A 16,054-nucleotide genomic window follows, 5' to 3' on the forward strand; every position below is an offset into this window, starting at 1 on the left:
ATGAGCTGAGCACCAGCATCCGCTCTATCTGCTTTGTGACTGTGGACACTGTGTGACCAGCCGCAGGCTGTCCCTACCACAGTGGACTGTATACTCCAACTGTGGGCTAAAATAAAGCCGTCTCCGCTGACACTGCATTGGTCAGGTCACACGGTGAAGAGAGAACTAATACACTGTAGTGTAGCACTACAAACCGCTTTGTGGGAGGCACCATCCAACCCTTAACACTGGCGGAAAGACAGTTAAGGAGAATACTTTGGGGAGCCTCTGGTATTCTTAAGAGTTTGCCGAAAGACAGGAGAATCCTGCCTATCGATATCTCCTCCTCATAAAGATGTTGCATTTTCATCCTGACCTTTTGTGTGGCAGTGTGTCTGTCTGTATCTCTGTGTCTCTGTGTCTTTGTCTGTGGCTGAGTATATATGTGTGTGAGAGTGTATGTATATATCTATCTATCTATATATATATCATCTATCTATCTATCTATCTATCTATCTATCATCTCTATCTATATCATCTGTCTATCACCTCTATCTATCTATCTATCTATCTACCTATCATCCATCTCTACCTCCCTCCCCCACTGCCCAGCCCATGTGTGTCTTTGTCTATGTGTGGTCTTGTAATTCTGACCAGTACATCCCCCTTAACAAGTCCTTTGTTCACAGGGCAAACCTGGAGATTAACTATGCCAAAGGACTTCAGAAACTGGCAGTGAAGTTGAGCAAAGCACTACAGAACACAAAGAAAAAGTAAGTACCGTGACAAAGCTAAGGCAAAAACCCTGTTTTAAAAAACTAAAAGTGAAAAACTCTTGCTCACAGCTTTCCCACACACACATGGCAGGTACAATCCCCACAAGCATGGCTTCCAGATCTTGGGGATTTATTCTGGGCCAGACACTGCCTCAAATGCTTAGTGGATGTTCCTATTTAATCCTCATAACAACCCTTGAAAGTTCTTATGTTTATCCCTCTCACAGATGAGGACTTGAGTCTGAACAATTGAAATAGACCTCCCCAATGATGCAGTTAACGGACTGCCCAGCTAGACTCCTCCTGGAGCTTTGTGACTCCAGAGCCCACAGTTGGCTTGGTAATGCTCTTTCATCTAGAAAATAGTGTTAAGCCAGAGGTCTTAGAGGCAGGAAGTGTGAATTCTGTATTATCTCAACTCCGTGATTTTTGACAAGGGTCTCAGTCTCCCTGCGTCTCCATTTCTTCCTGTACAGGGTGCAGACACGCTCATCTGGGTATTTGAGTATGTATGTGGGTTGTATCGTGACGTGCAGCCTGAATGATAAATGAAGTAAACTGTGTGAAGGGCTTAAGCATGTGAGGCACACACTCAGGATTTTGCAGCAATAAAATGGTCCATTATTGATAACTTGCTAAGGCACTTCTGTACTAATGCATGCAGATGTGACTCTGAACATGCCGTGTTCTTACTGAGGCTTGCCATGGTGATGAAGAGAGAGGGAAAGGAAGCTTCTAGAACCACACTTCTCACTCCTGCTTGGGCACCGTTGTGATGATGGCAAATTGCTTTGAAACGGCTCTGGTTCTTGCTCCATTTCTCTTTAGGGTAATATCTTGATGGATATCATTGATTGGTAGGGGTCAGCACAGTGGTGTGGTTGGGTTTAGACCAACTTCTGCCTAGACTGCCCAGTTTAAACTCTACTTCTACCACTCACCAGGTGAGTGGCCTGGGACAATTCCTCTTTTATCTAAATGCCCCTTTATGACAGAAATGAAGCTGAATGCAGTAGTAATGAGGTAAATCGGCTGAGGCAGGAGGATTGCCATGAATTTGAGGTCAGCTTAGGCTACATAGGGAATTTCAGACCAGTGTAGCTACACTGTGACACCCTGTCTGAAAGAAACATAAATAATGATAATAAATATACTAACATAAAAACAGAAACAAAACCCATTCCCTGCAGTTACTGAATTAAATGAAATAATGCAAGTGTGCTTAGCAGACCATCTAATGAGGAGGAAAACTCTATGAATGGCCATTTTGATTTTGATTCTAGTAATTCAGTCACCACCTAAATCCCACCATTGCAACCACAGCATCAAAATAGCAGACACGTTCAGAATGGCCAGTGAGCCAGCACTGGTGTGGTATGTAGTGATAAAAGTTAGTTGAGTTTCTCAGTATCAAAATCTGTGTGAGATGCTTGCACATCCCAATGTGTTATTTTATAATTCCAGTTAAGTGAGACTCAGAAAAGCCGAGTGAGTCTTCTAGGGTCACAAAGGAAACCAGAGCCAGGGACACCTGCTCTCAGAACTGGGTTGTGGTCTTTCTGAGGCCCACATGATGGATTTCCCACCAGGCTGTCCAGAAGCTGTGCAGTCACCTGGGAGGTTCTCTCTGGTGAAATGTTCCTCATATCCTTAATAAGCACAATTATATTTGGTTTGATTCACACGAAATAATCAGCACTTACTTGTTGTTGGAGTCAGTGTCTTGTGTAGCTGAAGCTGATCGCAGGCTCCTTACATAACCTCAGATGGCCTGATCCTCCAGCCTCCACTTCCCAGTTGCTGGGATAACAGGGATGAGTCACCTCACCTAGCAGCACTTATTTTAAGTGTAGGGTTTGGTCCATTTTAACAGATGTGTACACTATGTAACTAACCATCCACCAAAGTCAGACATTTTCAACACATCCCAAGTTGCTACTTCCTGTTTGCATCCCTGCCCTCACCAGAGCCAAACAACCACCGACCCCCTTCATGTGAAGGTAGATTAGTTTTATCTTTCCTGTGGTTTCCTGTCATTGGAAACACACAGTAGGCACTCTCTGGTGCTGGTTTAGATTGTAGAAATCCTGGCCTTTGGTCTGGTTTTCCCATCGTCCCAGTGCAGGATGCAAACTCGGCCGCTGGAGGACCACCTCTGCTCCATTTCAATTCTGGCCGGGATGCAGCTTCCTCCCTTCCTCTCCATCAAAAGTGCCAGGGGCTCTGTCCCTGAAGTTAACTAAGACAATTTGTTCTGACTTCCAAGGACACCTAACAGACTCCTAAGAGCTGAGTCCGGCTATGGGAGAAGATAACATCAGGCCTCCCGCTATGTCTCCAGGAACATGGCACTGACCCTCTTTGTGTTCATTGGACACAGGACCAGGAAAGATCTGAGGCTGTCTTGAAAGTCAGAATGGTGCAGGATTTGGACTCCAACCTCAAGAGCGGCACGCACAATGTGCCAGGAACTTGGGCTCAAATCCTGTGTCCCTTATATCCTCCAAGGCTTGGTTTATTTTCTGTAAAATGAGGGACCTGCAAAAATTTTCTGTGAGGGTCTTCTAAGTTCCTCCCCCTCACTTGCTCCTTTCCTTGGCCACTTTGTTTCCCTAATTTTCTGCAGACATAAAATAAAAGATGAAAATCTAAATGGAAAAAAAAAGGATTGGGGGAAAGCCGTGTGTATAATGTCTGTGGTGCAAATAAATATACTGGCTGAGTTTAATCTCGTGGAGAAATTGAAACACCAGCAAGGGGATGACTATGAGGGTGGAGGCAATTCGTGGGTTGTAATGCTTGATTTCTCAGTGCTCACTAGGCAATGACATCCGCTCCCCATTTTTGTCTCTAGCTGTCTCAGCAGTGCCTGGCCTGGGCCTGGGCCTCAGAGAGCATGAAATCCGCAGCAGACCTACATCAGTGAGTGCTTCCAGTAACACTGTCCCGGTACCCATTCCCTGTAGCTAGAGTTTTCCTGCCTTGCCCACAGTCAGGACAAATCTTTGTCACCCGCCAGTCCCACAGCCGCTCAGACCCAACCAAGTAAACACAGAGACTTATATTGCTTACAAACTGTATGGCCGTGGCAGGCTTCTTGCTAACTGTTCTTATAGCTTAAATTAATCCATTTCCACAAATCTATACCTTGCCACGTAGCTTGTGGCTTACCTGCATTTTCACATATTGCTTGTCCTGGTGGGCGGCTGGCAGTGACTCCTTCTGCCTTCCTGTTCTTTCTTTTCTCCTCTCTGTTAGTCCCACCTATACTTCCTGCCTAGCCACAGCCAATCAGGTTTTATTTATTGACCAATCAGAGCTACTTGACAAACAGACCATTCCCAGCACAGCCAAGTGCAGACCATCTCAGACACCTGAACTCAGGCTTGTGGTCCTAATCATCCTCTATGAGGACCTGCTGGGTAAAGCCACAAGGAGCCCAAGAACGGGCTCCCACAGGACATACAGAACATCCCACAGCAATTCCCCTCACCCACGCCTTTGCCCCTACTCTAAGGGAGGTGTCACACATTTAGAGTGGATGGGTACCAATATTCCACTTCAAACCTGCACTAAACAGATAAGCTACACCACAATACTCATCTCCCCAAAAATGTATTCAGTCAGTAGATGGAAACCCAAGACAATGTTGTGCATCCTTATGTTCTATTTCCAGAAAACTTGGCAAAGCAATTGAGTTGGAAGCAATAAAGCCAACGAACCAAGTTCTGAGTATGCAAGAGAAGAAGAGAAAATCAGTGAGTCAGCTTCTTCATCTCTTCAAAGCAAGATGTCCAGGGCTGGGTATAACTCAGTGGCAAAAAAACAAAACAAAACAAACAACAACAACAACAAAAAAACCCAAAAACCACTTGCTTAGCATGCTCAAGGCCCTAGGTTCAAACCCCAGCATAATAAAACGTTCCAAACAAACAAACGAAACAAACTCATGAGGAAGAGGCAGGTGAAGCTGTATGTTCAAGGCCAGCAACTTTCACATATGGTATTAAATGAAAAAGCAAGCTGAAAGAAATCAAATAATAGAATCTCAGCTGGAAGATCCTTCCCAAAATGTTAATAAGAATTACTCTGAGATGATAAAATTAGAGGTTATTTTCAAACTTTTGGTACTTTTTAAATGGTCTTTTCAACTTTGTTAACTCTATCACTGAGTACACCCCAGTCCCATAAGCACAATTTGTTTCAAAAGATGCTTTTCTACTTACCAATGTGAGATTACTTCTAGGTAATAGCTTTAACAATTGAATATCCTTAAGACTAAAGGGCCGCATCAGGCACGCCTCTCCAGAGCAGCTGGTCTTCATTAGAATGTCTTCTGCTCTGGGCATGCACCTTTCCTTCCAGGACAGTTTCACTGTGTGTCTTCCCTCCTCAGTCTACCACAGTGGGTAGCCGCTTTAGACAACGCTTCCAGGCAGCATGCAGAGCCTGTTAACGAATGCTCCAGTGCTCCGATGGATGCGTGGGTTTGGGGTCAATGCAGGGTGGAAGTGCCTGAGTCTTAGCAGGCAGTCCACCCAAAAGGAAAAAATAGTCACTAGAGGGGTTTATTCATATTGGTTGTAAGTCACAAGAACTAAGGGAATTGGGAAAACTCAGATGGAAGAGGAACGGGAATAAATGAAATATAAATGCATTAAGTGGAATCAGGAAGTAGAGTTGGTGTTTGTGTGTATACACACACACACACACACACACACACACACACATACACACACACACACACACACACATGCATGTGTTCCACCAGAATGGATGGCCTATCTAGAGATAAGGTAGTAGATAGAAAGTTACAAAAATTACTTGAAAGAAATATAATCGTCTGCTTTTGCCAGCAACTTTAGTAAAACTCAAAGCAAACCTATATTTTATTAATTATAAAATATTTTACATACCATATAGTAATGTGATAATTACATTTAATACTATAAATTAATCAGTGTTATGACAATTTATTACAACAGATTTAGTAGTTGATGTATTGATCCTCCAATCATTTGTCTCTATTATCTCCTGTTTGGGGGGAGGAAGGGAAAGAGAGAGAGAGAGAGAGAGAGAGAGAGAGAGAGAGAGAGAAGAGAGACTGGCCCAGCTTGGGCTTGTAGGCCACACCTCCTAATCCTACTCAAACATTCCACCAACCAGGGACTAGACAGACATTCAAATCTAGGAGCCTCTGGGAGTCATTCTCATTCAGACCACCACAGGCTCAGCTCCATATACTAGGGCTCCACTCTCATGGTCCATCCACTTCCCAGAGTCCCACCTCCAAATGCTATGACGCTGCAGAAATAGGGTTTAACCTATGAGTTTTGGTGTTCATAGATATTTAATTAATAACAGTGACTAAGCCAGAAAGCAACAATTTTTCTTTCTGTTTTTTTTTCTTTTTGATAGCTTGATAATGAAGTTGAAAAGACTGCAAATCTTGTTATTAACAACTGGAATCAGCAAATCAAGGCAAGTATACACAAACAGCATTTACATAAACTCAGTTTTCAGGATGGGACTTTTTGCTGTTGTGCACACATATTGGTGTGTCCTAATGCTTTTCTACACACCAACTGAAGAGAAAATAACTCACCTGAGTTATCATATTGACACATCATTCAGCTAATCCAAAGCAGAAGATGACTCAAAATATGGTTACTGTTTCTGATTAATATTTATGTGGCATTTCTTATGTGCCAAGAGCTGTGTGTTTGTATATTCAATCGTCTAACCAGCCAAGGTGATACGTGACTTTGGAATGTCAAGGTTATTTCCAAGATTTTAAATCTGGTTAATGGTTAAACCAAGAAGTCTTAGAAGTTCTTGGACTCCAGAGTCACTGCTCTTTTCCATCATACTATATTGGATGTCTCTCTGTGAAGTTTGAAATTTAGGGGAAGTAACAAACACCATTTTGGTTTTTCATTGGTATAGAGTGTTAGTGATCTTTACCCTTGCTATGGAGAGGGCATTGTAAGGAGTGTGGTGATGTCAAAGGGAACATGTGTGTTGATTCTACAAGTGTACATGGTCTACCTCTGTGCACACTACACTAAGGCCTGCCCCTGGTTTTCAGTTACTTCAAAAGTTAGTTGGCTCAATAACAAATGCAGGAAACAGCACATGAATCCTTCTAGATAAAATTTGATTTGATGTGAGAAGCTAGAGAATTCCATTATTGGTTTTTAAGCTGCAGAAACAGCAGATGAGGTCCATCTGTACAGAAGATTATTCTAGAATAATCCTGTGTAGGAGGAGTTGCTTGAGTAAGAAGGATGAGAGGCTGAGGAATCTGCTAAGAAACCCCAATCATGTCCTTGAAGAAGAGGTGCATTCTGAGAGTTGAACTCTTTCTTTTCATTTCCCAAAGGTTAATAGCCCAACAGAACCTTTGCAAGTAAGTAGCCACCTATACCAAATAACCAGAGACGCCCTTGGAAGCAGCTGGTTTCAGGCTTGTTTCTGAAGCTTCCGCTGAAATCAAAGACTCCAGAAACCAAGATGAGAACTGTTCTAGGCAGACAAATTCCTACCTTTGTGGTAGATGTACTGATAAAAAGAGACTCATGAGAGTCACATTGAGAACATATCTCAGAGTCTAAAAAAGCATCCAAACACTTACTGTTAATTTTGCTCTTGATTTTCTCAGTTTTTTAGAAGAGGTTTGTTTTGAAAAAACAATTATCTGTCAACACTGAGTTCTCACAGGAAAGTCAATACAATGGATCAAAAGCTAGAGACAATGTTCTATAGCTGTTTGCTTCAAAGAAAAAAAAAAACACCTCCTATTATTCCCCAGTTTCTGATAAGCCGTTTTTCCAAATAATACGATTTTGTTGTTTTATGAAGAATGACAAAGTCATTATAGATCACATGGAATTCTTGAGCTGTAATCATTTCCTCCCTCATTTCAATGCAAGAAGGGGCTCCACATGTCAGCTGTGAAGCACACGTCTGCTTCAGAGACAAATTTGCAAATTCTGAAGGACCGAGTACTCTTGACTCACACTCATTTATCATCAGGCGTGTGACTGGGATGCTGAAGGGGCTGTGAGCAGCTTGTTCCTTGAGCTCCCCTGTGGAAGCAGCTTCACAAGTTTCAAGGAAGGCAGTAGGCTTCGCCGCTGATTCCCGAGGACAGGGAGTCCTGGACTTTTGCCCAACATGGTTTCATTTTATAGTCTGAACTCTTAGTCTGGACGTGGTGGTAAAGCCTGCAGTTCCAGCGCTCAGGAGGCCAAGGTCCCAGAGGAGTGTGAGTTCAAGGCGAGTTAGCAAATGTCTAACTCTCTTACATATGATCCCCACGATCATGACAAAATACACAGTGGTTCCTATGAGAGCATTTGCTGCTGTAGTATCTGGGGCGTATTTTGAGGTGAAGGATGGGGACAAAGAAGTAAAAAACTCACAATTATTCACCAACAGACCTCATTCCAAAATGGAAGAGCTTTTCTCTAAAGAGCAGTTTCTGCTTCTTTTTTTTTTCTTTTCCCTTCTCTCGCTTGTATGTTTCTGTCTCTAGGCTAAGAAAAAATTAATGATGAGTACCAAGAAGCATGAAGCACTTTTCCACCTTGTAGAAAGCTCCAAGCAATCCGTGACCCAGAAGGAGAAGCAGAAGGTGAGCCGTCATGGTAGTTGGTGCATACTGCTTAGAGATGTGGCTTCCTGCCCTCCGCCAGAATACAGAGAGCTGGCTGGCCCCTCCCTCCATGGGGGTCTGTAGGTTGACCAAGCATGAAAAGGGGCTTCAGCCGGGCATTGGTGGCGCACGCCTTTAATCCCAGCACTCGGGAGGCAGAGCTAGGCGGATCTCTGTGAGTTCGAGCCAGCCTGGCTACAAGTGAGTCCCAGGAAAGGCACAAAGCTACACAGAGAAACCCTGTCTTGAAAAAAAAAAAAAAAAAAAAAAAAAAGAAAAGGGGCTTCAAATTTGCCTGTGGTCGCATAAGATTATCTAGCCCAACTCTTGTGGTAGTATGTGTTCCGTATTGGAAACTAAACCGGGTTGGGAACTTAGCTCAGTGGTAGAGCACTTGCTTAGCAAGCGCAAGGCTGTGGGTTCGATCCTCAACTCCAGGGGGAAAAAAAAAGGAAACTAAACCATCCCACACTTTCTCTAACATGAAGTCTCCCCAAGGAAAGCAGCCAGCACCATTACAGTCCCAAAGATCCTTAGAAGGGAAAAGAAAATTGCCATTGCAAGTGGTTCTATCATTTCATCTGAAGAAACAGTTAGGTGAGTAACTTAGATTCATTGTTAGCAAGAACTGGAAGGTTCTTATTTCTTCACATATCAGTCTCAGTCCTCACAGCTCAAAATGATCAGAACAAGTGTTGAATAATGAGCAGCCATGGAGGAAGCTAATTCATAATATGTGGAGATTCTCAGGACCACGACATGTGCAAGCCTTCCCAGCCCTCATTGGAAGCTGTTATTCCTTGGTGTGGAGCAATAGCAACCACAGAAAAGCTGGAGCAGCTGAGGGGGCATTTCCTCTTCCTTCATTAGCAGCTTCCCTGGGAGGTGGAAGTCGGCAGTGACCCCCACCCACCTTCCTACAGTGGGTCTGTAACCATGGCCTTTGCCTCTGATGACATCACAGATCCCTCCCGCAGTCACTGGTTAAACTAGCGTTTGTTTTCTGTTGGTTTCTTTTGGTTTTTGTTTTAAGTCCTAGAACTGAACCCCAGACCTGGCTTCCATTTCTCACGCACACGGAAGTGCCTTACCATCAGAGTGCCCTCTGCACCGCTCGGCACTTCTTCCTGTTTCCCTGCTCAACAATCCCAGGTCTCACCGGAAGGTAGCCTAGATCCCCGTCCTCTTCCCACGTCCATCCTTCCCACCCACTCGCAGACGACTGCCACGTTTCTTACCTCACTACTCACCTTTATCTGCAAGGGAGAGTTCAGTTCATCCCGTGTCCTGAGACTATGTCACCCGGCCCCTCAGACCCTCTTCTGATGACGTCCCTCATCCTGTCTTAGACAGGCCCCTCCTGCCCCACAATGGTTCTTCTGAATTCCCAAGTCCATCTTGGTCTGTTTAAGATGCTATAAGACGTTACAATAGCCTGGGAAGGTTGAACAGCAGAATGTATTCCTCATAGCCTTTAAAACAAAAACCTAAATAAAATGACTTTTAACTAACCCACAAATAAAAATGTCACACAGTTTAAGGAAGCCACCCAAACACTTGCCCAGTGCATACATCTTACTGAACTTCTATACAGTCAGAGTGGTCAGAGTTCTAGAATCCTGGAGCTCAGGAGCCAGCATGGCCCAGATTCTGATGACGGCCAAGACTTCAGGCATCTCTTCACAGCCTCATAAGGCAAAGAGAGAGCTCTGGGTTCATTTCACAAGGTTGTTGATCTTATTCATGAATGCTCCACTCTTGAGACCCTTCCTGAAGACTCACATCTCTAATGCAATGATGTAGAGAAGTTAGAATTCAACATACAAATTTGGGGGCACTCATCCACTTATTCCAATGCACCTCCTACCTTGGGAAAGCAGGAAGAGTCAGAGGCAACTCTTCATGGTCCTATCCATTCAACTGTATCATTCTCTCTACTGGACTAAGATCTATTTGAAGGGTTATCTGTGCTGTCTCCACTTCCCCAGTCATTCTTCAAGCTACCCCACAAACTTCTCAGGAGCATTGTACATCATTTATCTCCCCTTCTGGAGACAATCTCTTCTTTTAACTTTATCAGTGTCCCATTCTTGGTCCCTTTACTTCTCTGGACATTTTACCTTTGGCTCCTTTATGGATGTCATTTTTTCCACCTGGCCCTTATGTATTGCTGTACCTGAGGATTTCTCCCCAGAGTCTCTCTATTTAATTCCCTGTTGTGTCTCCAGTGTCCAACAAAAGATTCTCAATATCAAGCACTCAATAAATAATAGGTTCTCAATGTTTATACTCCCAAGGCTTCAACTCTCCTTTCCACACTGACAATGCCTGAATTTATATATCTAGCCATACCTGTTCCTAAACTGTCTCCTGGCACCTCTAAAAATCATCTCTTTCTACCTAAGATAAGTCTTTTCCCCTATGTTTTCCAGGTCTCTGGATATCATTAGCTGCCATAGCCTTCCAATTCTAACCCTTAAGCCAATGGCTTCTTGAACTTGTTGGCATATACCTGTCTCCCTGTCACCATTCACCCTGGCCATGACTGTCATTTGCTTGAATGATGTACTTAGCAAGTGGGCTGGCTTTGCCTGTAGTGTTGGCTCTTGCCGTCACTCACATTCAGGGTGACTTTCCTGAAACTACTGTCATGTACATTCATTCTCTTCTGAAAAGTCTTCGAAGGCTTTCTAGTGCCTTCAGAATACGGGTTTCACTCTGTTCTGTGACCCGGTAAGACCTTCCCTGACTTCACCTTGTCTCCTGCTCCACCATTATCTCGGGCTGTTCTTCCTATGTCCTCTGGGCTCATCATTTCTTTCCCGTATCAGGGCACTGGATCGTTATCAGGTTAAAATTCACAAGCTCATGTTTCTACGGATACTGTGGCTCATTACACCTGAAATACAAAACTGAATGTGCCTTGTATAGGTCATACATCACAGAACAGCAGTGTATTGACTGGAATAATAAAGTGAATAGTATTAATATTCAGCATCTTGAATGAATGTTCCCTATTATTGTAACATTAGTCAAAATGTCCTTAAACATAAAGAGGGTCATTCATAAAATAACCAAAAAAAAAAAAAAGCCTCTATCTCTGTCCTTGAAACTGCTAACATCAGGAGGGTTCTCCATGTCCTTCAAGTGTAGCTGAAGGACCAAATGCATAAGAGTCATCTGAGGACCTACTACAAACTCATTACAGAACTAGCTAACGACTGAATATCTCTACTGGGGGCCCTAGAAGTTGCCACTTTACAAATACCAGTTCATACCTAAGAATATTAAAGCTGAGAATCACTTGTGCAATCCAAATCCTCATTTCTCAGAAATGGAATTGCTTGTCTGGACACTTTCATTAGCCATTTAAGTTACTGTGGTCCAGGGAGTTTTGATTTCCCAGAGACTTAGCAATCAGAATAGCAATGTCATGGATGGTACTGTTTATGAGGGACAGATCCTTGGAGAGCAAAATGAAAGGAAACCATGTGTCTGCCTGTCTTTAACTTGAAGCTAACATGGGCGTGAATCTTAGGTTTAGTGTTGTAGTAGGTGTCGGGTACATGGTGTGATATGTAGCTCACATATATTACCTTATTGAATCCTCCCAAGAGCTCAGTGATGTGGGAGCAGTCATGCCCATCAGAGAGGTAAAACAATCCTGTACCTTAGGAGAGTGAAGTAACTTCTCATGCTGCAGAAATGAGACGCTTGATCCATGATGTCTCATTCCAAAACTGTACCTCTAGCTTTACAATGACAGTTTGGCACCCTACTGTAGAAACAGGTTTAAAATTCATGAGTTAACAAGTCTCTACTTGTCCTGGGAAGGAGTGGAGAAACCTACAGATTGTGCCAGTAGATTGCTGTTGGAGATCCCAGACCTTCATTGTAAATTGTCGGATTCAGTCATTTGGCCTTCTTGATGTGAAGGGTGTTGACAAGTCACTTCATGTTTGAGAATCGATTTCTTCAAGCACAAAACTGGAAGTATATTGAGAGGACATTCAATGCCCATTAATAGTTTTTTTTAAAAAAATCTAGGTTTTGTCTTCTGCAGTAGCTATTACTTATAAAGATCTGTAAAGTGAGAAACATTGAGCCATGTACGATTCATGAAATGATAAGAGCCCTCTTGTAAATGTGTGGATGACTGTGTGACACTGATATTTTATTTTACTTTAGCTCCTCAACAAACTGAAAAAATCAACTGAAAAATTGGAAAAAGAAGATGAAAATTATTACCAAAAAAACATGGCCGGCTATTCTACTAGACTGAAGTGGGAAAACACCCTGGAAAACTGCTATAAGGTAAGTTAGATGTTTATGGTCTTCTTCTTCCGGTGGGCTTTGTGTAACCTCAGAAGTGAAGGTTGGATCTACAGTCACAAGACCTGATGTCTTTCTTAGCTATGCTACTCACTTGTAGTATGGAGCCAGACAGACCACATTCCCTCTCATTGTCTCCATTTCTCCTTGAACATGGTCCCCAGTGAAAGTTCATGTGCATCATTAGCCAGAGTTTCTGCCCCTAATTCTCAGTGGGGACTATGCTAACATCAAAAAGTTCTATCCCAGTAATATAAATTAAGACTTAGGTACTGGAGATTCAGAAAGGAGTGTTAGCTGACTTAAATAGTGATCATGGATGAAGTTTTCTGCACTGGACGTTTTTGTTGGACAAGCAATATATAACAATAAATAACTCAAAACCTTAAAAGTGGTTGTTAGTAACACAAACACACAAAGAACAAATTCTGGGGGCTGGAGAAATGACTCTGTGGTTAAGAGTACTGGCTGCTCCTCCAGAAGATCCTGGTTCAGTGCTCAGCACCTACATGTCAGTTCACAATCATCTGTAATTCCAGGTCCAGTAGAACTGACACCTCTTCTCATCTCTGCACTCATTGCATGTGTGTGGTTCACGTACAAACGTGCAGGCACCATACCCACACACATACAATTTTTAAAATCTTTGTAAAAGAACGAATTATGTCAAATTGACAAAGATAAGCAAAGATGTGAATACACAGGTCACAAAGAGAAAAATCACTACTAAACACATGAAAAGATAATCATGTGTCAAAATTAGGAAGTGATAATATCTGGTATTAGCAAGGATGTTAGAAAATAAGAATTCTTGAACCTTTTTAATGAGATACTTAACACTATCTTAGAAAACAGAAATGTGGCTTTGTCCATAATATGGAAGTTCCCTTGTAGGGGTACATCCCGAAGAAAGGTTTAACCTATACTTTAATAGTGAGGCACAATAATGGTTAATACAGGATAGTTTCTAATTAGATGGTGAGAAATCATTGCACTCAATCTTCATGCCCTTCAATAGAACACTTTTAAAATGTGCTCTCATTTATAAAGTAGGCCAATTTCCAGCTATAAATAAACCAAGCCTATCTTTAAATAGGAATTAACCTCAAAATAATGATATTACAGAAAACAAATCATTTATACATCCATGTAGAAAAATTTCAACTCATACCTAACATATATTGAGTTGATATGTTTGTAAACAGATATATAGTGTCCAGACCTGTGTTGAACCAGGGAAATGGAGTCCTGGTGGGCATACAACAGGACTACAGTATACAGCCACTCAGCTTGTGAATGGCTCCTGATGACCAATATAGCCACTTCCCTGGGTTAAAATTGACTTCAAATATGTGTGAAGAGCTCTGCTGATCTGTTTGCAAATCAACACAGACATTATCATCAGCCTCGTTAGGTTCCTATTGCTACAACAAAGCAGGATGGCCAAAAGCAACTTGAGGAGGAAAGGATGTGTTTGGCTGACAGGTTACAGTCCATCATGGAGGATACCCAGGCAGGAACCTGGAGGCAGGAACTCAAGCAGAGACCATGGAGGCGCTCTGCTCACTGTTTTTCTCTCTAGGGCTTGCTCAGCTACCTTTCTTATATAGACCAGGACTACATCCACAAGGGTAAAACCACCTACAGTGGGCTGGACCTTTCCACTTTTATCATTAATCAAGAAAATCCCCCACAGGCTTGCATCTAGGCCAATTGGATGGGGGCATTTTCTCAATTAAGATTCCGTCTTCCAAGATGATCCTAGCTTATGGCAAGCTGACAAAACAAAACAAAAACAAAAAATAACCAGCATAACCATATGAAACAATTATCAACTCTGGTTGGTAAGAACTTGATTATTTATTTTTGTTTCATTTTTGTCTATGTGTTCTAAAGTGTTTTTTTTTCTTTAATGTTTAGAACAGTTACATTTGAAAGGAAAAAAAACAAACAAACAAGTAACCTAGGGACTAACCTGTATCAAGTGTGTAGCATTCAGTGTTGAACTAAGTATGTTCATGTGCATTGTATTTTATTTCACAACCCTATAAGGAAAATAATAATTTTATTCCCCATTGATATATAAGAAAAGTGAGGCTAAAGAGGCAAAGCTGCTTGCCCAACATAGTTTTGAGATTCAGTATGCTCTTACTCCAATGAGAACTGGGAGAGGGAAGGCTATGAGCAAGCAAGGACTGGAGGGCCAAATGGTCTTCTGAGTTCAGTCACTTTCAGGGAGGGGTAGATGCAGAGTTAGAGAAGAGATGGGAACTCTGACCAAAGAGGAAAGGAAACGACACAAGAGGAAGCCCTTCTTTCCTCCAGTTACTGCTTTGATGTTGTTGTTGTTGTTGTTGAGACAAGGTCTAACTCTGTAGCCCAGGCTGGCCTTCAACTCCTGGCTGTCCTCCTGCGCTAGCCTCTCAAGTACTGAGATTATAAGTGTGTACTTCTGCATGGATAATTCTATCAATGAACATAGGATCCTGGCACCTCCCTTGTTGATGCTGAGTGGATTCCAGATCTAGATGAGGAAGGATTTGAATACTAACCCTATCCATCTGAAGTCTGGACTCTGACCTTTCCTCAGCTCCTAGGACTTCCAATGAAGCTATAGCTTTCCAGAAGGCCAGCTTCCAAGGACTGCTCTGGTGACAGATGTCTAGGTACCCTTCAAGGGCTACAAGAAAAAAATGTATCTCCTCCATCTTCCTCACCCTGTACCTATGTCACAGCAGTAGATGACAGCAGCAGGTCTTCCTTGTCATAGCTGACGTCAGACTGATCTTCGGTGGTGTGAGATATTGCTGACACTGTTACTATCGCAGGATTTTACTAGCTCTAACTCCTTAATCTGTCCCCTTTACTCCAGGAAAGAGCGTCCCATGCCCATAATCCTAGCGCTCAGAAGGCAGAAGCAGGATGACTACCTTAAGTTTGAGGCTGGTTTGGTCTAGACAGCAAGTTCCAGGCCAGCCAATATCATTTAGCAAGACCCTATCTTAGAAAAATAAGAGTCCTCCTCCCTCTCTCCACTCTCCTCTTTCAGTAGTTCATTATTTTATGTTAATTGCATCATTGTGGAAATTCTCTTCTTCCCCTGCAAAGTCATGCTACAGTAACAAGGTATACATTCATTTACATTCCAAAGGAGCTTCTTTCAGCTTCAGCTTTTTGTTGTTTTTTCAGAATTGAAGTTGTGTGCACAATGCTCAGAAGAGTAGGATTCTCTTTTACCGCTCTTGTGTCCCAGCCCCACTGTGCTGTAGGCCACTGGGGTCTGCTCTTCCTCTCCTGTAGCTGTCAGAGC

General features: G+C 42.6%; 1 protein-coding gene across 1 annotated transcript in view; it reads left to right on the top strand.

The window, feature by feature from the left end:
• Positions 1–16,054, top strand: part of Nostrin (nitric oxide synthase trafficking) — a 56,165-nt gene that overhangs the window by 21,156 nt on the left and 18,955 nt on the right. Inside the window, 7 exon segments of the mRNA XM_028882010.2 lie at positions 669–752; positions 2,357–2,363; positions 3,622–3,677; positions 4,432–4,513; positions 6,174–6,236; positions 8,293–8,391; positions 12,601–12,726. Coding sequence (XP_028737843.1) covers positions 669–752; positions 2,357–2,363; positions 3,622–3,677; positions 4,432–4,513; positions 6,174–6,236; positions 8,293–8,391; positions 12,601–12,726 — 517 coding nt within the window.

This window comes from Peromyscus leucopus, chromosome 4 (genome assembly GCF_004664715.2).
Source record: "Peromyscus leucopus breed LL Stock chromosome 4, UCI_PerLeu_2.1, whole genome shotgun sequence".
NCBI lineage: Eukaryota > Metazoa > Chordata > Mammalia > Rodentia > Cricetidae > Peromyscus > Peromyscus leucopus.